This window comes from Anomaloglossus baeobatrachus, chromosome 5 (genome assembly GCF_048569485.1).
Source record: "Anomaloglossus baeobatrachus isolate aAnoBae1 chromosome 5, aAnoBae1.hap1, whole genome shotgun sequence".
Classification (NCBI taxonomy): domain Eukaryota; kingdom Metazoa; phylum Chordata; class Amphibia; order Anura; family Aromobatidae; genus Anomaloglossus; species Anomaloglossus baeobatrachus.
The window spans coordinates 346,309,558-346,336,774 of NC_134357.1; the positions used below are offsets into that span (position 1 = coordinate 346,309,558).

Here is a 27,217-nt window from a genome sequence, read left to right on the forward strand (position 1 = left end):
AGAATAAACAGCTTTTTACAGTACCAATAAAGTGAATGAGATTTCTGAAATCGTATCCACATTTGGCTTTTTTTCTCTTTTCACTGCAAAATAATCTGCTACAAATACTTAACGTGTGTACATACCCTTAAAGGTAACCTATCAATTGGAAAAATGCTATTAACATGCAGCTATGGGGATAATCTGCAGGTTAATAGCATTCTGAACCTGCTCGATGCCTGCACATTGAACCCCACTGCTGGGAGGACATGAACTTTGATCTTCCCGGCAGCATTCCAGGTTTCAGTGACTAGGGCAGCATCGGCGCACGTTCAGTCACCACTCTGTGTGTGGAGAGCGGCGGCTGTAACCGCGCCCCCAGCACTGACTGACAGCTGGTTCTAATGCTGAGTGGCTGTCAATCAATGTGGGGGGGGGGGCGCAGTTACAGCTGCCACTCTCCATACACAGAGCGATGACTAAACCCGCACCGGCACCGCCCCATTGACTGAAACCTGAATGCTCCCAGGAGGGTTAAAGTTCATTTCCTCCCGGCAGCGAGGTTTAATGTGCAGGCGCCGGGCAGCTTCAGAATGTTATTAACCTGCAAATTAACCCCATATCCGCTGGGTAATAGCATTTCTCCACGTGACAGGTTTCCTTTAACGTTTCTGTTCTTCAGCAAACACCAGAGCCCATTCCTTTCTGAAAGTTAATGATCAGTGATTTCTCAAAAGTGGTACAAAATAAAGGCTTCCCAACTATAAAGACACTGGACAGCCTGGCTGGGACTAGTTGTCGTTATGAGTCCACAGGAAATTATAAGACCATTTCTTTTTTCCACTAATCAGAACTGAAAAAGGAATCTGCTCTCTTTCTGGATTTTAGAACTTTATTTTCCACGACTACAGATTCCTGTTATTTAAACTATAAGCCACGCTGAGATTCTCAGGTCTCCTGGCTCCAGCCATGTAGTAACACGTTGGAGATGTTTCCCTGGAGATGTTTTAGTTCTTAGATTATAGTGTCCTCTTTCTATATGGCCATGTAAGGATCCTCCGACTCTGCCGTGTTTGGCAGAGGAGATTTTCTGCTTCTTGTGGTTAGGATTAGTGAAGAAACCTACAGGCTGTTTATAGAGGATGAATATTTTCAGACTTCTAAGGGCCTCTCTGTTCACTAAGGAAAGGCAGGCCACTAGGAGATTACCTAAGAGGAAAATTGCGTTGTGGAGCAGGTCTTCTGGAAAGTCACATTGGGAGAATAGCTCTTTCTAAAAGTTTTAAAGTTAATTAAATACAGTGGGGTACATTTTGGAAAACTGTGTAAAAGACTTTTATTTCTGATATCAATCCATTGCAGCGTACCTTTACTATTACAAGTGCGGCATGTTAAATGGAAAGCTGTGCTGTGATTGGCTGCTATGAAAAACAAAGCTGTTTCATAAATCCAGAAATCTTTCCCAATGTCTACTTATTTCTTCTTGATCCTGTTCTTTGTCATGTTGTTTAAAGGGGTTTCCGAGACTTTGACCATCCACTTTGAGGGCAACCACTTCTGATGCCGCCAGTTAAAATAAAAGACCCTGAATTCACCTCCCTTTCTGGTACCATTCCAGCGCTGTTGCTAACTGCGGTTCGGGCTCACGTGACATCACGGGAGCCCTGCATTCAAACACCGCCGGCTTCTCTCTCCCCGACTTAGGACCAAACGAAAAATCAACAGGAAGTGAGTGGGAACCACAGCGTCACTTCTTGTTGACAAAGGCCCTATGCACACTGGAAAAAGGAATTTTATTAAGAAAATTCCGCAGGCACTGAAAGATTACCGCACCCACGGAAAAAAAAACGTTAAAAAAACACACCGAAATCCGCATGCGTTTTATTGCGTTTTGGTGCGGTTTTTCCGCGGGTTGAAACACTTTGAAAAAAAAAAAAAAAAGTAATTTCCTTCTGATATAGATAGAGAAATAGATAGATTGATAGATAGATAGATAGATAGATAGATAGAGGGATAGATAGATAGATAGAAGGATAGATAGATAGATAGATAGATAGATAGAAGGATACATAGCTTGATCTGTCCTCTATCAATCAGTCAATAGAGTCCCTGTGAGGACACTGCAGTTCTCACGGTCCGTAGTGTGTCCACATTACCGACCGTGAGAAATGACCTGGAGTTACCTCTCTGCAGGCTCGTTATGAGGCTGCATTCAGTACTGTGTGTCAGTCGGGGCTGGATGCAAGCGTCGTGGGACCTGCGTGGATTACGCCGGAGCTGTGTGTTGGGAGGGGGTTAATAAAGGGGTGAAAGAGGGGGCTTTTTTGTCTTTTATTTAAAATAAAGGATTTTTCGGTGTGTGTTTATTCACTTTACTTACGGGTTAATCATGTAAGCTATCTCATAGACACTGCCATGATTAAGCCTGGACTTAAATGGCAGCGATTCGCTGCCATTTAACTCCTTATTACCTGGATTACCACTGCATCATGGCAATCTGGAAGAGCCAGGGACACTCCGGGACTGTCGCATAAAGGATGCGACAGTCCCGGGGCAGCTGCGGGCTGATATTCTCTGCTGCGAAGGGGGGGGGGCATTAACCCTGGCCTTCGCTCTCCCCAGCCTGAGAATACTGGACCGGCACTCGGCTGGACGGTAAAAATACAGCAGAGCCCACTTTTTTTTTTTTTTATATGTATGTTTGATTTCTATGTGTATTCTATATGTCTGTGTCTGTATGTGAGTGCGATATGTGTGTTTACTGTATGTCTGTGTCTGATATGTGTGTGTTTACTCTCTGCTCCGCTTCCTCTTCCTGTCATAATGACATCACTTCCCTGCAAAACTCAGGGCAGTGATGAACATTATGTCCCGAAAACGCGAAATACCGCAGGGAATAACGCAGGAAAATGCAATGAAACGCACAGAATTTGCTACCTGCGTTATTCCCTGCTGGATTTCACGATTACATTGCAGTCAATGGAGTGAAATCCCGCAGTTACCTGCTGAAAAGAAGTGGCATGCAATTGTTTTTGCTGCGGGAATCCTGCAGCAAAACATGCAGCTGTCAAATTCTGCCTAGTGCGCACAGCATTTTTTTCCCATAGGATTTGCTGGTGAATCACTGCAGAGATGTTATGAACATTTTCTGCAGCGAAACATGCAGCAAAACCGTAGGAAACCCACGGCAAAAACCGACAAGTGCGCACAGGGCCTTACTCATTTGATCTAAAGGCGGGGTGAGAGAAGCCGGCAACGATTGGACACAGGGCTCACGTGACATCACAATGTCCCATGAGCCCTGAACCGTGGTTACAGATTTCGATTTAACGGCGTCAGAACGGGAGGTGAGTACAGGATCTTTTATTATCTTTTACTGGAATAAATAAGTGAAGTCAGAAGGGGTTGTCCTAGTAATGGACAACCGCTTTAAAGCCCCACTCCTGTGGGGGGGTTTTCCAGCGCTTGAGTGGCGCTTTAAATCTAAGTTCCCTGCCCCCGGTATTATACTCACCTGCTGCCATCTTCATCCTTTATTGGCGCACACTTTTGTCCCATAGTGCCATCTTGTGCTCATAACTTCTGACTGGCTGGAGTGCTCAATGTAACTGCAGAACGAGTCTTTCATAGAGATGTATTGATTTTTGACCTCCGGTTCTCTCACCGGAGGTGAAAAACACCAAAGCTACTGGCAAGTCACAAATCACCGGAGCAACTCTGTAAACAGATGAAGACGCATGAAGGTGCGTATAGGGCTAAGTTCACACAGGGCATCTTTTGTTGCGTTTTTGAGGTCACAAAGATGCACCTAAATGCATGCATTTCCTTCTCCCAGCAAAGTCTATGAGATTTCTATTTTGCTGTCCACACTGCGCATCTTTTGTTGGCTGCATCTTGGCTACATTTTTCAAGATACAGCATGTCAATTCTTTTTACGTTTTTGAGCCCTTCCAGTCAATAGATTTGACTTAAAAAACGCATTGCGTTTTTTCTGAGATGCGTTTTTGGTGCGTTTTTTTGGGACAAAAACGCTGCATCTTTGTAGTTACAAAAGATGGCCTGTGTGAACTTAGCTTAAGACGTAGGAATTACATTAAAGCACTACTCCAGCGGTGAAATAAAAGAAAATGCTGGAGTGGTGCTTTAACATTGAGTTATCCTTAGAATAGGTCATCAGCGTCTGATCGGTGCCGCAGCCGCCGGCCAACACAGCTTTGTGTTGGAAGCTGCAATGCTCTGTGAACTGTATACCGGATACTGCATATCCTCCATCTATTCAAATCAATACGAACAGATGTTCAGTACCTGGCCACAGCCACTATTCCTTTGACAGAGCTGTGCTGTGCAGCTCTACAACTCTGACATTCCCTTTAAAAGTAACATTTCACAATAGTTTTTGTCTTCACTTAAAAGATGTTTCCAGTTTGTTTGTTTTTTTAAAAAAAAGTGTGCCACATACTTTTCATGTTATGTAATATAACACAATCAAATAGTGCCATCCCCAGGACAAGCACCGCCTATCTGTCGGAGTCTCAGTGTTTTGGCTGCAGCGGTGACGTCATGTCACCGGCTTAAATCACTTCTGAGCTGGAGATAGACCACTGTGGAGTGATGTGAGCTGTCGATATGGCGTCACTGCTGCAGTGGGGAGCCAGCGCTGCACCCAGGGGGCGAGTACGATCTGATTTTGGTATGTAACATGACAGGTAATGTGTGGGGTCCACTTTTCCAAAAGTGGAAAAAACCACTTTAATTTGCAAAACCACCTCCAGGGCTTAGAACATGTAATCAATATGTATGTGTAGCTGTCACAGTTAAAGGAGTTGTCTACTACTAGACAACGCCTTATTGCTGACGCGGGTCCAAAAGGCTAGTATAGATTTTTTTTCTTTAATTTATGCAGCTCCCAGGGGCCATTTAAGTGTCCTTTTTAATGGATTAACAAAACATTGCTTTATTGTAGAAATAGCGCCACACTTGTCCACAGGCTGTGTCTCACGGCCCAGCTACATTAAAGCAATTACATACAAAACCAGGGGGCTAAGGCGATACTGTTTTTGGAAGAAAGCAGACGGGTTTTTATAATCATATAAAACCCTTTATCCTCTTTTGGTTTAAAGTCCTGTTAATGAGGATATATGTCTAAATTTTTGCATAATTTATCAAATCACATATTCTAGAGTTTCAGGTCCCCTTATTTTGTGGATAAATTTGCTCCGAGCACGCGTTGCTTTCCTTTTCCCTGTACGGAGCATAGTGGCAAGGGGCACGCCAGTAATGTTGTGCTCCTTCATTTTTCGCATGATTTCAGTGTCTTCTGCGTAGAGATTATATATGCTGAGTCACAGTCGTGCAAATAGTTTTGCATAAGAGAATTGTTGCTTCCATCTGTGTTTGCTTAGTAGGTGGAACAGATATTGGAAGAAGCTGTAGATGCACTCATTAGAGCTCCTGTACCTGCCCATTACTGCGCTTTGCAGCCTGTTTTGTGTACTTTTGATGTCATATAGAAGATTTTTCTGTCCATCAGGTGCCTTATTAAAGAGGTATTCTCCCCTTGAAACATTGCTTGCCTGACAGCACCATATGGCACGGTATACAGATTGCCTATGTCTCCATAGTGTAAACCTGCTGGAACTCCATGTGTCTTCTTAAAACCTCAGATTATTGTAACTAGTGATGAATGGTTCAGAAATTGTATCATATTTGCTTACAAATGTTTCCTATCTGAGATTTTATTCTAGTCCATGCATATATTAAAAAGGTTACCCCAACTTGAGAACTCAACAGTTCCATTCACTGTGATTTGGAGAAATCCGAGATCTGTATTCTCCTATCCAGCAATGCCATAAATGCATGCCGCTTCTCTATTCATCGCTTGAGGCATTTCAGAGCCCCATTATGAAGATCGGTGACCCAGCAGTAGGACCACCAGTGATCAGCAATTCATCGCCTATCCTTTATTATTGGGGTATTGTGCAAAAGCTTTAGATGTGTGAAACAATGTTGGAAAGATAGAATGTTTAAAAAAATAGAAGAGTTAATGTTTAATTTTATGCAAAATGGGAAGTGAATACATAAAAGAAAAATGGAACTTAAATCAATATTTGGTGTGACCAAGCTTTGCCTTCAAATCAGTTTCAATGCATCAGCCCTGCTAGGTACACTCACAGGTTTTGAAGGAACTCAGCAAGGAGGTTGTCCCAAACCTTTTGGAGAACTAACCACAGATCTCCTGTAGATGTAGGCTTGCACAAATCCTTGTCTTTTCAGGAATTCCCAGACACTCAATGTTGAGATCAGGGCTCTGCATGGCCATATTATCACTTTCAGGACTCCTTGTTCCTATTTACACTTAAACATAGTTCTTAGGCTAGTTTCACACTTGCGTTTTTTTCCTTCAGTTGCAATCCGCCGTTTTGGAAAACAGCGGAATCCATTAACGGATTCCGCTGCTTCCCATAGACTTGTATGGACGACGGATTGCGACTAATGGACCTGCGTTGCTTCCGCTGGGCGACGCTGCGTTGTTTCTGCTGGACGGAAGGAACGCAGCATGTAACCTTTTTTTGACCAGCGCAGTCCGTAGGATTTCGCTGCGCATGCTCTCTCTGGCTCCCTGCACACATAACCAGGGTACACATCGGGTTACTAAGCAATACGCTTTGCCTAGTTACCCGATATTTACCCTGCCTACATGTGCAAGGAGCCAGCGCTAAGCGGTGTACGCTGGTAACCAAGGTAAATATCGGGTAACCTAGCAAAGTGCTTTGCTTAGTTACCCGATATTTACCCTGCCTACGTGTGCAGGGAGCCCGACACTTCCCCGCTCGGCTTCTCCCCTACCGCAGTCTGCATGTACACACACACACACACACTCACCTGTCCCCAGCCATGCATCCCCGCGGCACTGATGTCCTCAGCGCCATGGCCCCGCTCGGCTCCACCCACTCCGCCCCCCGCACACATTCTCGGCGGCCGAACTATCAGCTAATCACCCGGCGGTCGGCTGCTGTGAGCGATCACCTGATCACCCGGCGACTGGCTGCTGTTAGCGATCAGCTGATCACCCGGCGACCGGCTGCTGTGAGCGATCGGCTGATCGTTCACAATAGTCTGCCGCCGGTAAAACTGTAAAGAAGAAGAAAAAAAAAGATTCCGTTGTTTTGTATGATCCGTTGCATCCATTGTGTCACTAAATGCAACACATCCGTTGCATCCGTCACACAATGCAATGCAACGGATGCCGTTCAACGCAAGTGTGAAACTAGCCTTATAGGGTTATTTCCAAGTTTGGAAGTCATCTCCTATACTTGGTAAAGGAGAGGACCTCCCACGTGAGCGGCATTGTGCTTAATTGGCCACCTCTCCATTCATACTGGCTCTTCAGAACTCCTGTTTTCTGGATCAGTGTGGGTCCCAGTGGCTAGACCCCCAGCAATCGGGCGGCATCCCACACCTTTCAATCAGGAATACAGCCAATGTTATTAAAGGTGTATGTTTGGTGACATTGTGCTCTGCCTCAGCATTGAGGACATGATTAATTCTCACCAAACCCCAGCTCCATTTACTGAAATGTATCCCCGAACTTAAAAGAAACCTCCACTATGCTTCACTGTTGCCTGTAGACACTCATTAATGTTCCACTCTCCAGTCCTTTGGCAAACAAACTGCCTTCTGTTAATGCCAAACATCTCACATTTTGAGTCATCAGTTCAGCGCACCTGCTGCCATGCTTCTTCACCACAGTTTCTATGTTTGTGTGCGTAGCTGAATCGCTTGACCTTGATTTCATGTCTTAGTTATGGCATCTTAGCCGCAAATATTCCATGAAGACCACTTCTGGCCAAATTTCTCTGGACAGTAGGTGGGTGTTGCTGGGTTCCACTGATTGCTGCCAGCTGTGAGTTGATGCCACTGCTGGACATCTTACGAATTTGAAAGGAAGTAAGCATGAGGGGGCTTTCTTCTACTGCATCTGTGGTCCTCAGTGTTGTCCATTTCTTGATGTCCTCCATTCTGAGAAATAGAGCCACATATTTATCCATAATGTAATACCATCAGCAAGGCGTCTGATTGGCTCCATATTTCTTCTGCAGCAGGACATCGACCCTAAACATTTAGTCAATGTCATTAACAACTATCTTCAGTGAAGAAAGAGTCCTGGAAGTGACGATATGGCCCATCACAGAGCCATGATCTCATCATCATTGAAATAGTCAGGGATCACATGAAGAGACAGAAGGATTTGCACAAGCCTCATACACAGACATGTGGTTAGCTCTCCAAAATGTTTGGAATAACCTCCCTGCCGAGTTACTTCAAAAACTGTACATCTGTATCCAAAATTGATGCTGTGATGCAGTTTTCAATGAAGTGTGTTTCCACCAAATTTGATTTAGAGCTCTGATTCATTCATTCACTTTGCACTTCGTCAATTGATAAACAATAAACTATTAAACCTTCTATTTTTGAAAGTATACTTCCAGAAAAATGCATGCACCCCATTAGCTTCCATTATACTCTGACGCTAGTCGAACCCTCCCGAATGTCTGACTGCTAGTTAAGACTACCGAGCACCCGAGCGTGGTAGTGCTCGCTCATCACTACTCTGCACTGTAAATATTAAACCTTTTTCTACAATTAAATCTATTTTTTCACGTGGAAATCTTTGTTCTATACATGTTAACAATATTTTAAATTTGTGTGATGACCAATGCAAATTTTTCATCCCTGTGACATTATCAGAAAAACATGACAGCCCTGTACAGTGTTGTGCAGTCCAAAAAGATTGTGACAATGATCTACCTAATCGTGGGTACCAGAACTTGTAGCTCCATTGAAGCTGGGGACCCACAGGTTTCCTAAATTTATAACATAGACTCCATACAGAAATAGTGTGAGGGTGCCATCTAGTGGTAGAAGGGTGTTATTGCTCTGCTCAGACTACTGAACTGGAACGTTTCTGGCATGATCGCCTATTTGTGTCTTGTCAGCAGCCACTGTCGCTGAATAGAATGACATCAGCAAAGCCTTTTACAGATCGTCAGTGTAGACTCTTCTTTTGAACATTTTGTAACTTTACCTGACCATCAATATCTTAATCCCCAGCCAGAAACCCCCACGCTCTTTATCAGGGGGAGCTTGGATTCCACAATCAATGAAGGTTACTATAGGTCAGCACGGTGCGTAGCCCGCTCTGCTATCAGATGTCTTCCATTCCCAGGTGCCGTCTACTTTTACATTCCAATAGAAAGGTGTTTGGCTGGGTGAAATAATAATCTCTTGTGACCAGGAGGATCAGTCACCAGGATTTGCTGGAATGAAAGGCTTCTTGTTAGGAATGTATTAGTCTGGCTGCATTGTCCAAGGCTTAGACTGGGGTATCTAGCATTTGATGTATATGACTGTTCATACCCTGCTCTTAGGATCTCTGCCACTGATATATTACAAAGCTGCCAAGCCGGTTATATACCAGATTCTACTCATTTGTGGTTTTGCACTGTATAAAATTACATTCTATTGCATTTGGTTTTTAATTTTTAACAAAAGCGACGTTCTCACTAAGTAAGGGGATTTACCAGAACTGCCATGGATGGCCGATCTTTAGAACCCCAGTGGGGTCCAACACTTCTATACCCCTCCAAACAGCTAAAAACTGCTCCGGCAGCAGCCAGATATAAGTGTTGTGCAGAGAGGAACGCAGCAACCCTGTATATTGCGTGGTGCGCTCTACTGAGGACTGCACATTACTTTCTATTTAAGTAAATGAGAGATAATGTGCAGCACTTGACAACAGCCATAAAGCAATCTTCAGGACGCCTGTGTTCCCACTTATATCTGGCCACTGCTGGAACAGTTTTCAATTGATGTGGTGCTGTCGTACCCCCACTGTTATTATATTGATGACCTTTCCAAGGATATTCCAGTGTATATGGGTCCTGGACAATCCCATTAATAATCCATTGTGCCTTTCTTAAGTGGCCTCACAGAAAATGTAAGTGACCTGTATCTTCCAATTCTGTGATAAATTTAATTTAATTCTTGCTATTGTCATCGTTAGTTATCTGCACGGATCAATAAGGCATGTCCCGTCCATGGACTCAATCTCAAGCTCGATGGAAACCCTTCATATTCGTCCATCTTCCACCATAATGCTGGAGACACTGTTCCAGGTAATGAAGACACAGGTGTCCTACAAGACCCTCTTCACTAATTGCTAGAGTGAACGGAGGTATTCTGGGATATCGTATTACTGACCTATTCTTAGGTGGGCAATCCGTTTTTAATGGGCCCAACGATCAGCAGAACAAAGGAGTAGTGGTGCCAAGTGAAGCGTTTAAGCCCTTCAACTGCATTACCTAACACAGCCTTGTGCACTTTGCTTGCTACAGAAAGAGGCTGTAATACCCCAATAAATTCTGCTGTTCTGTTGATGTATGGGATGTCTTTAGAGGAGAGTCTTCCCACAAACTGTTGACCTAGTTGAAGGATAACAACATTTTATATAGTATGCAGGTATTGGAACATCAAATACTACACACATGGGGAATTTTCATGTTACAATTGATTTCTTTTGCCATATTTTATCCTAATTTTATTGTAGGTACATCAAGCAAGCACACCTCATATGTTATATACAAAAAACACGAAAAACCTGAGCTGAAACAAAGTTCAGTAAACATGCAACATTAAGCATGTGAATTGCAGCCTTAAGACTAGAAAAAAACCAAAGAGAAAATTGCATGAAAAATACCCTGACTATAAATAAATATGTTATATGTAACATCCCTCATTCACTGGAGATCACAACTTGTGATCCAGCCTGTAGCCATGACTGTATTCTTTGCAACGTGGCACACGCCCAACCCATACATTCATTGATGTTGGACCTTGGGCACTCGATAAAGATAAATCTCTTTATTAACTGCTTGGAGTACCCTCAATGGTACTTGACCAGAAAGAAACTTCCCCTCACTGCGTCAGTAGCTGCCAACCCACACTTTATTATGCTAGCCATAGAACGGAGCAGAAGAGGAAGTCCTTCACGTTGAAGTACCTCTTGACATTTGCTCCCTGAACTAAAAACTTTCCTGATTCTTACAGCGTTTGAAATTCTGCCGGTTGTTAAATACCTCGCACTAAAGACTTAAAATTCAGTATATACCAACAACAAGGAAATTTTATCATGGCAATGTAGATTCAAGGTGGAGGAAACCCAATCATTGTTGATTCTGACCTTTATTATTTACCTTACTCAGCTTCTCCATAATGGTTGTGATGTGTTTTAAATGAGAAGAACCTTAAAATTTGTGCCACAGCCTTCTTAAAGTAGCACTCTAGCAAATTGCACATATATTTCTTATTCATCAGCAGTAGTTGAGCTGTCTAATTTAACCCAAGCACTGTTTCATCTGGGAACTTTGAACCCTTTCTTATGGGCAGTTGTCAGGTGACCTCAATTCTTACTACCTGTTCAATACCTGCTATCCTATGTAGACCGGTTGTCAGTCACTTACTTCCTGTCATTAAGGAATAACGTTTGGAACTCCATTCTATGTCTGAACTGGGTGCAAAAACCTAAAAAACATCACTATGGGGAGATAAGGTATGCACACCAGTGACTATGGAAGGGGAATACATGTAATAGCAGAAACTCACACACAGCAGTTTCTGCTATTACATGTATTCCCCTTCCATAGTCACTGGTGTGCATACCTTATCTCCCCATAGTGATGTTTTTTAGGTTTTTGCACCCAGTTCAGACATAGAATGGAGTTCCAAACGTTATTCCTTAATGTTAGTAGTTTTTCGTTTGTGAACCCTCCCCACACACACCTTTTGCCAATCCACATCGTATATATAGCCTTGGTCTCAGCTTCCCATACACGGTAAGTTTTTTAACTGCATGAGAGGACACACATAAGCTAGGGACCCCAACGTAGAGAAATACTTTGGCGTAGTGTTGGGGCTCTATTGCATTGATCAATTCAGTAGCTAAATTTCTCTTTATTCATATATTCATGGCAGTAATGCAGGTTCCATTTTTCACATTTCATTCTTCCATATAGCTATTGAATTTTTCATGTCAGTATTCACACAGCAGTTTCTGCTATTACATGTATTCCCCTTCCATAGTCACTGGTGTGCATACCTTATCTCCCCATACTTACTTCCTGTCAACCTCCTAGCTTAAGCCTCCTTGTTTCCCTGTATGTCCTCACTTGCAGATAAAAAACACTGACGTTCTTCACTGACGTGTAAAACACGCACATTTCCCTCCGTGTTCCGTGATTCACGGCACACGTTGGTTGTCCATGTGCAATCCGTGATCCGTGATCCCGTGATTGCATATGGACATTACTCACCTGCCTTCATTGCTGCTGTCCATGGTGCTGATCTCCTCGGGTCTGCAGCGTCCGCCCACGTTTCTCAGCACCTACTTCCTGTTCGGCAGTTCCTGCTTTCATGAATATTCATGAGCCAGGCAGGAGCTGCCGAGAGCGGAGCAGGCACAGCGAATCGCAGGCAAGGTAAGTTGAAAATTTTTAATATTTAATATGTCTGTGATTTTCTTGTACGTGTTTCACGGATCACACCATAGTGTGGTCCGTGGGTCATCAGTGATGCCAGACAAAAACTGACATGTCTACGTGCAGAATCACGGCCACGGGTGTACGCTGCACGGAGACACGTTCAGTGAAAAATCATTGATTAGAATGGGTCTGCGTATGTCAATGATTCTGGTACGTATAAAAAAAAGCACAAACGTATCAGAATCACTGACGTGTGAAAGGGGCCTATTATAGAGGATGAGCCCAAACAATGTGTATCCTCCGGTATTAAACTCTCATGTCTCACACTGCATATCTCTGTGTATTTTGTGCAAAATGTACGGTGTAGCCTATGAAATGCAGTTTTAGTGTGATTTCCCTGCCTCTTGTTTTGTAAGAGCTGACAGGGAGAAAAAATGGAGGACGACAGGGAGAAAGTAATTACAAGCAGGAGGCAGGGAAAACAAGCTGAAGCTACATAGAATACACCAAGTCCTGTAATTGCGAGCAGGTAGTGTGATGGAACTCTGCCCCTACTGGAAAACAAGCGGTATCATGAGAAATGTACACTGCATTAAGGAAACCATACTGCAGGAGAAAAATAACTTAAAATAGTAGACAACACAGAAATGACACATAAACTAAAACTGGTATAAAGAAGACCTATACCGGAGCCTCTGCATTATCCCCATATCAAGAGGTTTGATTTTAATTTTAGGTCAGATTGTGAAGCTATGCAACTAATTTTTAACACCTATTACAGCAGTGTATGTATCCTGATCTGGTGATTATGCTGTTCAGTTGTGTCCCATGTAAAGGACAGTAGTTCACACAATATATGCAGGGCAGTAGTTAGTTTATGTAAGGAATGACAAACTGAAGTCCATTTCAAGCCTCTTAAGGGATCTTAGGGGTCAATGATTTAATGTTCTGTTCATCTGCTTACAGGATCCCAAATTGATGAACAGCAGTGCACAGATATCTCCCATTAGTGGACCCAGTGGAGAAAATGGCACTTTGAAATCAAACGTGACCAACGATGTATTCAAGGCTCCACCACCACAAGTCATGGCTAAGGTAGGTTTTACATACTCCACCATTTACCATTACACACTGTGTTATATGGACTACTAAGGAATAAAATGCATGGTTTAAAAAAAACTACAGCAAAGTCCAGATCTCCTAGCATTGATGACATTGGGTCCACCCTGTAGAACATTAATTTTACAAGTATGTTGAGATATTCAATGACACTTTGGCTTGATAATTATGATATTTTCTGTATTTACCTTCAATAGACATTATCAGTTGGGTAATTTTACACCTATTTAAAGATTTACCGTCTTTTTAACTTATCTCATCATTCAGTAGCACACATGAAAATAAGCAACTTTGTATCTTATCAGAGAAATTTGCTTCTTTCTCCTCCTGGATTGAGCTTTCGCTCTCCGTTCGTGGATAAAATATGAAAAAGCTGAATTCAGTGAAGACAGATTTTTCCCATTACTTAGATGACAATTGGGGGAAGAGCTAGAGGCAGACACAGAAATTCTCTTGCAGGTTCTCCTCAAACAATAGTAACAGTTCTCCATAGAACTTTACAAGCACCAATTGTTACTCCTATCTCAGTAATGGGAAAATCTGTTGACTGAATACAGATTTTACCTGTGAATTTAGAATTTTGAGAATGATCATTTTCTGATCAGATATGACAGTTTCTTATTCTCACTTTTACTATTGATTTATGAAATAAAATCTAAAATGACGGATACTCTAAGTATTCTTTCAGTTTTAATATTTAATAATGAAGATCATATGAATGAGATTACAGGTCTCGCTAGGCTATACGTAGATTATATGAGAACGTCTCTCGATTGTGACTCAGTAGAAGCAAGTCACGAGTGGGTGACCCCTAGTATGATGGACCTATACCCCAATAGGGGTTACTTAATGCTTTTAAAGGGGGCCTGTCAAAAGGTTTTTTTTCTTCCTCCAATCCACTACTAGCTGTTAGATAGGCTTGTGCTTTGTATAAAAGGATTTTCAGTTGCAAAAATAGAGGTTGGATTTGCACAAAAAAAGAACTTTAGCAAACGATGGGTGGAGGGATAAATTACCCTTTTGCAGTCATGGAGATAGAACCATTAGGGTTAGACAAAAAGATGACTGTTCTGGGATGCTAGACACTACGAGCAGTATGAATAGATGGGTACTCAGACAAGCCGGGCTCATAAGCCAGGAGGTAACATATAAGGTTCAGGGAGCAGACAGAGACTTGGTCAGGAAGAGGTCCGAGGTCAGAAGCTGGGAGGTAAGGTACAAGGTTTAGGTAGCAGACAGAGATGTGGTCAGGAAGAGGTCTGAGGCCAAAAGCCAAAATCAGAACACTTACACCAGACAGGAGCCAAGAGCACACTGAGCAAATAGGAAGTACGACTGGCGAAGTTCAGACAGAACAAGCCGAGTAAAGAAACAAAGCAACCACCAGGAACGAGGCACATCTGTGAAGGCACCTCCCAAAGCCAGCGTGGACCCTAGTTATGAAAGACAACCTGTCAACAAGTGAACAAGACACATAGCATAGCATTTTCAAATGCAAAATGCTCCACACAGCGGAACAGTGACTTGTTCCTTAATTTGACCCAATGTCTTGATTGATGTCTCTGAGGATACAAGTACATCCTACTTCTATGCACATATACCAGAGCTAGAAGATCAGGCACATGCACATAATTTCAGACAGACTTGAGATGATGTACGCTATCCTCAAAAACATCAGTGAAACCAGATTAAATCAAATAATGACACAGAAAGTACTTGATGTTTGGTGTTTCATGTTTTTGGGGGGTTTTTTGTATATTGCAGCCAAAACTTGCACGCGATCACTTAGCTTTGGCTTTAAGTCAAGGCCTGAACTCGGAAATACAACTTAGCCGTGATTCTCTGCACTGCTCTAGTGGGTACAGCACACAGACAACGACCCCTTCATGCTCGGACGACACGATTCCCTCTCATGGTGGGTTTTTCATGTTACTTATCTCGTGCACATGACTGTATTTTTGTGTAGGTAAACCTTGCTCTTTAACATTATACATGCAGTTGTAAACCATTGACTGTAACTGTATATATTGTAATATGTTCCCACTCTGGATGTAGTCATATTGATTCTCCTAAAAATGGGAGAGCATATGAATGAAGGCCCTAATGCATATTCTGTCGCAACAATCAAATTTGCTGGTAATCACTATGAAATGATTGATGGACCTAGGTCCTGGTTATGGAGAGGTCAGTGGGGCCATAGCAGGGTGCTGATGAACATTATAACAGCACATAACTTCCTCCATTTATAGAATACTAGAAGGTGGCCCGATTCTACGCATCGGGTATTCTAGAATTTACGTATCGTGTAGTTCATGTATGATTTTTGTTATATATATATATATATATATATATATATATATGTTGTTGTGTGTAGTTACCAAGTGTTTGTGTAGGGGCTGTACATGTTCTGGGTGTTGTCTGGGTGTGACGGGGGGTGAGAGCGGTGTTGTATGTGTGTTGCGTTGTTTGTGGAGCGCTGTATGTCTGTAGTGTTGTGTGTGTGTTGCGCGGTTTGTGTGTGTGTGGTGTGTTTTGGGGGGAGGTATGTTTTGTGCAATGTGTGTGTTGTGCGGTATGTGCGTATATTTGTGTGTGCCGCGGTGTTTGTGTGTTGGGTGTTGTGTGTGTGCAGCGTTGTCTGTGTGTGTGGGTGTCTGTGTAGGGCAGTTGTTTGTGGTTCCCAGTGTGTGTGTGGTGTGTTGTGCAGTGCGCGTGTGTGTGTGTGTGTGTGTTGGGGGGAGGTGCGCACTCCCAAACGTGCTCCATCCCCCATGCAGCGCACTCCCCATCGTGCTCCATCCCCCATGCAGCGCACTCCCCATCGTGCTCCATCCCCTATGCTGCGCACCCCCCATCGTGCTCCATCTCCCATGCTGCGCACTCCCAAACGTGCTCCATCCGCCATGCTGCGCACTCCCAAACGTGCTCCATCCGCCATGCTGCGCACTCCCAAACGTGCTCCATCCGCCATACTCCGCACTCCCCATCGTGCTCCATCCCCGATGCTGCGCACCCCCCCATCATGCTCCATCCCCGATGCTGCGCACCCCCCCATCGTGCTCCATCCCCCATGCTGCACCAGCATCAGCCTCTCTGCCCCCAGCATCAGCTTCTCTGCCCCCAGCATCAGCTTCTCTGCCCCCAGCATCAGCCTCTCTCCTCCCAGCATCAGCCTCTCTCCTCCCAGCATCAGCCTCTCTCATCCTAGCATCAGCCTCTCTCCTCCCAGCATCAGCCTCTCCTCTCTGTCCCCAGCATCAGCCTCTCTCCTCCCAGCCTTCCCCAGCATCAGCCTCTCTCCTCCCAGCCTCCCTCCTCCCACCCTCCCTCAGCATCAGCCTCCCTCTCCCAGCCTCCCCCAGCATCAGCCTCCCCCAGCATCAGCCTCTCTTCTCTCAGCCTACCTCTCCCAGCCTCCCTCCTCCCAGCCTCCCTCAGCATCAGCCTCCCTCTCCCAGCCTCCCCAAGCATCAGCCTCCACCAGCATCAGCCTCTCTCCTTCCAGCCTCCCCCAGCATCAGCCTCCGCCAGCATCAGCCTCTCTCCTTCCAGCCTCCTCCAGCATCAGCCTCCCTCTCCCAGCCTTCCCCAGGATCAGCCTCTCTCCTCCCAGCCTCCGTCCTCCCAGCCTTCCCCAGCATCAGCTTTCCCCTCCCAGCCTCCCTCAGCATCAGCCTTCCCCAGCATCAGCCTCTCTCCTCCCAGCCTCAGCCTCTCTCCTTCCAGCCTCCCCCAGCATCAGCCTCTCTCCTTCCAGCCTCCCTCAGCATCAGCCTCCCCTTCCCAGCCTTCCCCAGGATCAGCCTCTCTCCTCCCAGCCTCCTTCCTCCCAGCCTCCCCCTCCCAGCCTCCCTCAGCATCAGCCTTCCGCTCCCAGTCTCCCCCAGCATCAGCCTCCCCAAGCATCAGCCTCCACCAGCATCAGCCTCTCTCCTTCCAGCCTCCCCCAGCATCAGCCTCACTCCTTCCAGCCTCCCTCAGCATCAGCCTCCCGTTCCCAGCCTTCCCCAGGATCAGCCTCTCTCCTCCCAGCCTCCTTCCTCCCAGCCTCCCCCTCCCAGCCTCCCTCAGCATCAGCCTTCCCCTCCCAGTCTCCCCCAGCATCAGCCTCCCCAAGCATCAGCCTCCACCAGCATCAGCCTCCCTCGTCCCAGCCTCCCCCAGCATCAGCCTCCCCCAGCATCAGCCTCTCTCCTCCCAGCATCAGCCTCTCTCATCCCAGCATCAGCCTCTCTCCTCCCAGCATCAGCCTCTCCTCTCTGTCCCCAGCATCAGCCTCTCTCCTCCCAGCCTTCTCCAGCATCAGCCTCTCTCCTCCCAGCCTCCCCCAGCATCAGCCTCCCCCAGCATCAGCCTCTCTTCTTCCAGCCTCCCCCAGCATCAGCCTCTCTTCTTCCAGCCTCCCCCAGCATCAGCCTCTCTCCTTCCAGCCTCCCCCAGCATCAGCCTCCCTCTCCCAGCCTTCCCCAGGATCAGCCTCTCTCCTCCCAGCCTCCGTCCTCCCAGCCTTCCCCAGCATCAGCTTTCCCCTCCCAGCCTCCCTCAGCATCAGCCTTCCCCAGCATCAGCCTCTCTCCTCCCAGCCTCAGCCTCTCTCCTTTCAGCCTCCCCCAGCATCAGCCTCTCTCCTTCCAGCCTCCCTCAGCATCAGCCTCCCCTTCCCAGCCTTTCCCAGGATCAGCCTCTCTCCTCCCAGCCTCCTTCCTCCCAGCCTCCCCCTCCCAGCCTCCTTCAGCATCAGCCTCCCCAAGCATCAGCCTCTCTCCTTCCAGCCTCCCCCAGCATCAGCCTCCCCAAGCATCAGCCTCCACCAGCATCAGCCTCCCTCGTCCCAGCCTCCCCCAGCATCAGCCTCCCCCTCCCAGCCTCCCCCAGCATCAGCCTCTCTCCTCCCAGCATCAGCCTCTCATCCCAGCATCAGCCTCTCTCCTCCCAGCATCAGCCTCTCTCCTCCCAGCCTTCCCCAGCATCAGCCTCTCTCCTCCCAGCCTCCCCCAGCATCAGCCTCCCCCAGCATCAGCCTCTCTTCTTCCAGCCTCCCCCAGCATCAGCCTCTCTCCTTCCAGCCTCCCCCAGCATCAGCCTCCCTCTCCCAGCCTTCCCCAGGATCAGCCTCTCTCCTCCCAGCCTCCGTCCTCCCAGCCTTCCCCAGCATCAGCTTTCCCCTCCCAGCCTCCCTCAGCATCAGCCTTCCCCAGCATCAGCCTCTCTCCTCCTAAGCCTCAGCCTCTCTCCTTTCAGCCTCCCCCAGCATCAGCCTCTCTCCTTCCAGCCTCCCTCAGCATCAGCCTCCCCTTCCCAGCCTTCCCCAGGATCAGCCTCTCTCCTCCCAGCCTCCTTCCTCCCAGCCTCCCCCTCCCAGCCTCCTTCAGCATCAGCCTTCCCCTCCCAGTCTCACCCAGCATCAGCCTCCCCCTCCCAGCCTTCCCCATGATCAGCCTCTCTGCTCCCAGCCTCCTCCAGCACGCCGTGCTCCTCTGCCGACACTCACACACTCGATCGCATCCACTCACACACACCCGATCGCATCCACTCACACACACCCGATCGCATCCACTCACACACACCCGATCGCATCCACTCACACAAACCCGATCGCATACACTCACACACACCCGATCGCATACACTCACACACACAGACACTGACGATATCGCACATACGCGCTCACACTCACAACATCCGGAGATACCACATGCCTCTGGCCATGTGATCCTCCGTCAGGTCCTGGAAGGTCACAACAGCACAGTATCGAGGCCGAGAAGCAAGCGATATCGCCGGATGCTGTGAGTGTGTGGATGCGATGTGAGGTGTGTGTGAGAGTGAGTGTGATCTGATGTGTGTGTATGTTTGTGTGTGTGCTGTTATGTGTGTGCGTGTGGATCTTCCGCCGCAGCAGGACCTTGATGCGCTTGTAACCATGCGAGCATGGTTACCAACGTATCCACACCACTCCCGTGCGAGCGGGGGCCGGGGGGGGGGGGGGGGGGAGTACAGTACTCACCTCCGTGACAGCCGTGTCAGTTCGGGGAATGCGCGGGGGGGGGAGGGGAGGGGGGGGGAGTACAGTACTCACCTCCGTGACAGCCGTGTCAGTTCGGGGAATGCGCGGAGGGAGGGGGCGGGGCCAGAGCTAGCGTGCATTGCGTGAGGGGGGCGGGGCGTGGCCGAATTGCCAATGCCTGCAGGGTGCCGGGGCGAGAGGCCAATCTGTGGGGGGGGGGCCGGAGCCTGGGCGAGCGGCTGGCCAATCCGTGTGGGGGCGCAGCCTGGGCGAGCGGCCAATCCGTGTGGGGGGGCGGGGCCATGGCGAGCCCAGCGGCCAATCAGCTTTGTGTCACCGTAAGGACACAATTTTGGAGCATGACAGACAGACAGACAGATAGACAGAATAAGGCAATTATATATATAGATACATTATATTATTAGGAATTGCATTAGAAACTATTCCATTTAGAAATCTTCAGGTTAAGCTCCTTGTGGGGCTGTCACAGTATGCTGATAGACATCATGACAGCGCCTAAATGACCTCCATTTCTAAAATATGCAAGTACTTGCTGGGCAACCACAATTTCTATTCTCTCTCTTCTATAGTAATTCTCGTCTTTATGTATAACATCCATATATTTCCAGCTCTCAATCACTATAGTTTCTCAAGTTTTAAAAAGTCAAGAATCAAATGAAATAACGGTCACTAATCTTGACTCCAGTGTATCCATGTATGGCATTTATATGTTGACACTCTATCCCTGACACCTGAATTAGAAAGGTTTTCCGAGGTCAGAAAAACAATTGTGTAAAAAAAACCCCAAAAAACTAAATTCCATAAAACAACAAAAGAACTATCACCCAAAGATTCACGTCATGACATGCCAGTCTACCCATGTGATCGCTGTTCCCAATCCCTGTCCCTAGAACTGTATGGAATAAGATCTGTGAGGACATGTATCGGTCTTATTAAACTCCCTTTAAAGTACTTTTTTGTCACACCCAAAATAGCGCATAAGGTGTTTAAACATTTATATAGCGGACCTAGCCCCAATTTAAAACATATATTGCAAGTATAGCGAAACTCAATATTTAATTAAAAATTAACTTTTATTTGATATGCAAATGAGGGCGCTTTGGTGCACCCTTGGTGTCGCCTGTGCCTTGGTGTACCATCACGCCCTCCTATTTTTTTATTTTTTATTTAATAAAGCCTGTGCTTTACATTGATTGACTTCTCTAAGGCTCAGAGTGAACGCATTGTCTCCTGTCTGCGCACTGGCACTGGATGATCCTGGTGGTGCACTCGTAGTGTCAGTGCAGCAAGTAGTGACCACACACGGTCAGGGGTCTGATACCAGAGTGCGCCCACAGCCATCTGCCCTCACCGGCACTGACACTGGATGATCCTGGTGGTGCGCTCGTAATGTCAGTGCAGCAAGTAGTGACCACACACGGTCATGGGTCTGACACTAGAGCGCGCCCACAGCCATCTGCCCTCACCGGCACTGACACTGGATGATCCTGGTGGTGTGCTCGTAGTGTCAGTGCAGTAAGTAGTGACCACACACGGTCAGGGGTCTGGCACCAGAGCGCGCCCACAGCCATCTGCCCACACTGGATGATCCTGGTGGTGCGCTCGTAGTGTCAGTGCAGTAAGTGGCCACCACACATCGGCAGGAGTCTGACATCAGAGTGCGCCTGCAGCTTTTGTGTGCCCACCCACACTGCCACTATGAGCGTGCTACCGCAATCATCCAGCACGCAGGCGTAGATGGGAGACACAGCATTCCCTCACAGCTTTAGAGACAAGTCAGTCCATTATTAAGTAAATGCCCTCATTTGATATAAGATAAATATTGATTTTTAATTAAATATTAAGTTAAGCTATCCTTACCTAGTATGATTTAAATGAGTGCTAGCTCCGCCTTATAAATATTTAGGCAGCCTAATATCCATGTTGGGGGTGACATACTCCCTTCAATGATTAGGGTTTAAAATCAATATAATATAGATAAAGTACCGTACTTCAAATTTGCTAAAGAAAAAAGTAAAGCCATCTGGAGTAATACTAGCATTGCCCGTGTGACGTTTAGCTTAGTAATGAGGAGAAAACTCCGCGCTTTATGATTGTCTGAAAGGAGCGTGGCAGATATCATGTTTTAAGCATCAACTTCGCAAGTTCCTTGGCGTCTCAACCAACATATGTGCATTCTTTCCACAGCCTTAAAGAAGGACCCTTCTCTTTTTGGTAAGAATCTTTTTCATTAGATTGGACTGGGCTGATCCAATCCTTTATATTGTGGTGTTGTGCCTGTCATGTGCTCCAACGTTTTGTTTAGCTCTCCCATGTGTCTCCCATCATAGCCCTTGATGGGTGATGATGTTTGATGTACAACACTTTCCGTGCCACAGGTTGACTCCCAAAAGTAGAGTGTTTGGCACTGAAACAGTTGATTGTATTTGCTTAATTGAAGCGTTTTTTCTAATGCAGTGTTCTGCCTCCAATCTTTCCCTGGAAATCCCATCTCTGGTGTTCTCCATGTTTTGTGCCTTTGTCCATACTAGTGTTGTCTTCATTTCGGTGTTTTACGCTTGGGTTATGGATGATATACTTCTGACATTTTGCTTCCACAGATTTGTTATACACTTATCCTGCTGCTGCTTTTAGCTTTGCTGATTTTTGGTGATTCCAGGGTAAAAATCCAAAGACAGATAGCTCAACTTCTTGATTTCCCCACAAACCCCTTTGTCTCCTGTCCACAGGATAGCTACATTGATTTCCTATGGGGCTGCTGCGCACTGCACTCACAAGGAGACTGGCGCGGCAGGTAGTAGTCCAACCCACTGTGGCATTTTGTACTGGGGATAAAAGTTCCCCTTGCTCCCAATAGGTGCACTCAATGGTGGGACACCTGCCGATTAGGAAGTTACCATGTATTTTGTAACTTGTTTTTACTGGACAGATCCCTTTAACGGGCCAAAATAGCTTGTAAACTGGCCATATACAGTATATTAGTGCTCTCAGCAAACAGCCTTCCACACCTAGTCATAAACATGCAAGTTTAAGGGGGACCTGTCAGGTGCAATATGCACCCAGAACCATGGACAGTTCTGTGTGCATATTGCTAATTCCTGCCTAACAGTTCCAGTATCTAGTAGGACACATAAAGATATCTTTAGAAAAAGTATTTCTAAAGATCCTTTATTATATGCTAATGAGCGTGGGGACTAGTCGCAAGGGCTTTAGGGTAGTTCCTGCGCTCATTCCGCCCTCTTAGCATGTTGGTAAGCCTACAGGGGCATGCTAATATGCTATTCAATGCCCATTGTCCAGCATCATCAGCGCTGACGCGCGTACCTATGTCCGCTGTCATCGCTTCACATGCCAGGCAGTGCTCATTATCAGAACTGTCCGACACTTCTTTCCGGTCATGCGCACTAGATTTCTCTGCAGCCAGACGTGTACACCCGGCTTCATAGTGCACTTGACCAGTAGTGCCGAGGACTTCTGATTAGGCGCTCTGGCTGGTGTCTGATGCGGTACCCGCGTCATTGCTGATGACTCTGGGCAGTGGGCATTGAATAGCATGTTAGCATGCCCCTGTAGGAGTGCTGCCATGCTAAGAGGGCGGAATGGGCGCAGGAGCTAACACCCTTGCTACTATTCCCTGAGCTCATTAACATACGATAAAAGATCTTTAGAAATACATTTTCTAAAGATCTCTTTATCTATGCTAGTGTATACAGGGACGGTTAGGCAGGAATTAACAATATGCACCCAGAAATGCTCCTGGTTCTGGGTGCATATTGCACCAGACAGGTTCCCTTTAGCTCTGTCTTCAATACCTATTTATTTCAATACAGACTCACTCAAAATGAATGAAACCGCTCATCTAGGCTGTGTGCAGTCCCAGCTCTGGTGTCCATGTGCTCTTTCCTACCTCTAAATATTCGGAAGACTGTCTTACATGGAGGGAGGGGCAGTGTAAAATCTAACTTAGTTACTACATTTCCCCATTGTTATAATGGAGGATAATGATTGCAACTCCCTGTCCCCAGATACAGTATGAAGAGCAGCTCTGGATCTCTAATGTATTACTTGACATACCAGAAATGCTCCTGAGGGCATGTTAAGTTGTATGTTTAAGGCTGAGAGGTCCTTAAAAAGGTGCAACAATGTTATTTTAATATAAAGTGATGCTGTTTGATGCAAGCGCTGATGTACAGCCCTAGGAGCTAAGCAAATTGATATGTAGATTGATATAACATGCAATAAAACTTGTATTTTATGTAAATCCCTGCTCCTTCTATGCTTAGGAGTCCAGTGGGCGGTCCTATTCAGTGATTGGGCATATGGAGATAGCTGGCAATGATAGGACCACCCATTGGACTCCTAAGCTTAGAACAGGGATTTAAATCAATAACCTACAAGTTATATATGATATATAGATTTGTTGGAAAAGATTTTGTCGATCTGTCCAGCTTCTGCTCTATTACATGCCACCTGCAAATCAGATGCCAGTATTAATGTGACAGGTCTCCTTTAACTAGTAACGTTGTTTTGCTTATTCCCAAATTTTAAGTGATAATAAGCTTCTTCTGTTTTTCACACTTCTGTGTTTCCGGATTTAATTTCCACTTTTATCTTCAGTTGCAGACTATGATTATATCTCGCTGCTTGGAGAACAAGAAGAAAGCGATCAATTGGATTTTGACAAGTCGTCTACGATTCCCAGAAACAGCGACATAAGCCAGAATTACAGGAGAATGTTTCAAGCCAAGAGGCCTGCATCGACTGTCAGTCTTCTAGCTGAGCCCGACCCACTTGTCCGATCACCTTATGTTGCTACCATAAAAAGGAAACCTTCCAACAAGCCAACCATAAGAAGAGGCACAATTAGTGGCGTTCCAATACCTATCCGAACTCCCGTTGTGCCTGTTAAGACCCCAACTTTACCAGATGCTCCCATAAATCCCTTTGGTGAGAGGACGAACAGCATAAATTACCCTTATACACCGGATCATAGATCAGATCTTGCCCAGATAAGGCCAGGGTTGTGTCAATCAGCTCAAAGCCTCAATGCCGTGCAAACAACATATTGTGCCTTTATACCTAAGCAATCCTTTTCTTACTCTCAAGGGATCAGTCCAGTGCCCTTGAGCCCACAGAAAGCATTTCCATACAGCGCGGGAACAATAGATAGCACACCGGCTACGGCTGCTCCAAGCACGAGTGAAGCAGAACCCACCATCATCAGCAATAATGAGGCGGTCGTACACCAGGACGATATGCTCTCAATGATAAGACGTGGAGTGAGGCTTAGAAAAACCATCAGCAATGATAGATCAGCCCCACAGGTCAAGTGAAGCCGGTTGCCTCATTTGCCCTTTCTTTGCTTCAGTTAAAGAGACATTATTTTTATTACTAATATAAAGACTTAATAGGATGGAAACGTTTGAGTTACGACTGTTATCGTCATCGGCTCGGTTAGTTGCCCATTATGCAGGGTTCTGTTTACTCTCAGTCTATTCTTACATTTATCTTTAGGATCATTTTATTTTTTTGTTAGCGTGCCTTTTATCTTAGTGCTATAAATGATTTATTTTGCTTTGGATCACTTTCTAGTTTTCAGGCCAGAGTTGTGATGGCAAAGTGCCTTGACCCAGGTAAAGCAGATTGTACGCTCTTTATAGACATAGGTCAATCTCCTGTGTTGTCTCACGTCTTGTAGGCTGTCTGGACCCATAACCAGCAAAACGTTTTATTCTTAAACATATTCCTTGTTGTTATTGTTTTTTATTTAAAATTCTTCTTGAACTTCCTACAGCCCAGAATGAGCAAACCTGTTGCTTTACAGATGGGTGAATAATAACTTTTAGGACACGCCAGTAGAGCTATTTTATGTTCTCCGAATGTAGGACTGCATTTATCTCATTTATTCACAATGTATTGTGGGCATTGTAACATTTTTTTATGGATATAACTGCCACACATTTTTTTTTTAACCCCACAAGCTGGATGCCAATACTTGAGTTAGGATATGTACCTGCTAATTACTAATCCGAAATATAGATTGTACAATGCATAGAGAATTTTTTTTTTGTACAGATTTTCAACAAATTAAAGCAAAATTATTTATTTTATAGTTACTTTATTATTTAATAAACATGCAGACTACTTTAGTGACCTTTTAGGCAACAGCAGCTTCATCTGTGGCCCGCAGTATGGCATGATGGCCCGCAGTGTGGCATGGTGGCCCACAGTGTGGCATGGTGGCCCAGTGGTGCTTTGCAGCTAGGATACTCCAGAGATCCCATTGAGTTGTTCATGGTGCACAGCTCAATTAATGCCTATGACCTCATAGGTTAAACACACTTTTGTAGTAGAGCGCATAGAAGTGCAATTTTGATGGGGTTACATAGTCAGTTAGGTTCAGGCGAGCTTTTAGTACTCAATTATCCACCAAATAAAACCCTTACCAGTGACTCAATTTATGGACTGTATAGATGTACTACACTACTCGGTTGATGGTATTTATAGCGTTAAAGCAGTAGGTACATAATCTGAGGTTTAATCTACGTGGCCGAAGAGTTTTAAGCAGTGCTGACAAGTCACTGCTCAACAGTTTAAAATACAGTGGGAATTCAGCATGTGTTAAGTTATTAGAAGAGATGGCATAATAGCATTAAAGGGGCTGCCCCACAATCACTACTAATCGCTAAGGATAGGTGAAACAATACTGATCATTGGGGGTTAATTTCTGGCAACCCCACCAATCATGTGATCTGGGTCCCAGGTGTATGTGCATGTGCACAGTAGCTCAATTCACTGTGTATGAGACTGACCAAAACAATTGAGTGCAGCATTCGGTTATTCTCTTTGGCGCCCCCAATTGTTGTCATCAGTTGGGGCATCTCCAGTGATTACAGTAAGTTGAGATAGTGGGACAGCCTATTTAAAGGGGTTTTCCACTATACTGACCTAGCGTTATCAGTCATCACTAGAGATGAGCAAACCTGAGGTTCGGACTCGGAAACAGACTTCCAAAAAAAAAAGTTTGGGTTCAAAGCTCGAGCGAGTTACAACTGCAAACCTCTTAAGCGAGCAGCGCTGTGCTTGGGTATGAGCGATGCACAGCCCAGTGCAAGTCGCATGCTGTGTTTGAACGGCTCGCACTGGGGGTAAAATCAGCGTGATCAGATGTAGTATGCACATTTGCAAAGCCCCGTCCTCCCCTGGAAGTGTTCTGCTTAAGGCTGGCTGCATGTGGGCAGAGACATGAACTGCCCAATTACTGACTTCCATGGAAGTTCGGATCAAGTCAGGGTCACAAACCGGACCTTACCTAAGGTTCGAATGCACCTGCCGAACCAAACCTCCAAAGGTTCACTCATCTCTAGTCATCATTATCAGATTGGTGGGGCGCCAACACCTGCTACCCCAACGATCAGCTTCTAACTGTTTATTGGACCCTCTTGGATACTGCAGTGGAACTCCAATCTTAAGGCTAGGTCATTAGTATCAGTGTAATGGAAAACCCCCTGTAATTACCAGTCTATAATGTGCAATTGTGTGCCCCCTACTGGTCATA

The 27,217-nt window shown here is 45.7% G+C and overlaps 1 protein-coding gene across 2 annotated transcripts in view; it reads left to right on the forward strand.

Annotated features, from left to right (window-relative positions):
• LOC142311437 (protein MTSS 1-like) overlaps positions 1 to 27,211 on the forward strand; it is a 204,654-nt gene extending 177,443 nt beyond the window's left edge. Inside the window, exons 10-14 of one of the 2 annotated variants that reach the window (XM_075349868.1) lie at positions 10,043 to 10,154; positions 13,482 to 13,610; positions 15,399 to 15,549; positions 21,847 to 21,873; positions 24,277 to 27,211. In XM_075349868.1, coding sequence (XP_075205983.1) covers positions 10,043 to 10,154; positions 13,482 to 13,610; positions 15,399 to 15,549; positions 21,847 to 21,873; positions 24,277 to 24,992 — 1,135 coding nt within the window. In that variant the 3' untranslated portion in view covers positions 24,993 to 27,211. The remainder of the gene's footprint in view (positions 1 to 10,042; positions 10,155 to 13,481; positions 13,611 to 15,398; positions 15,550 to 21,846; positions 21,874 to 24,276) is intronic. The other variant, XM_075349869.1, reaches the window with a different exon arrangement.
• Positions 27,212 to 27,217: the final 6 nt, after the last annotated feature.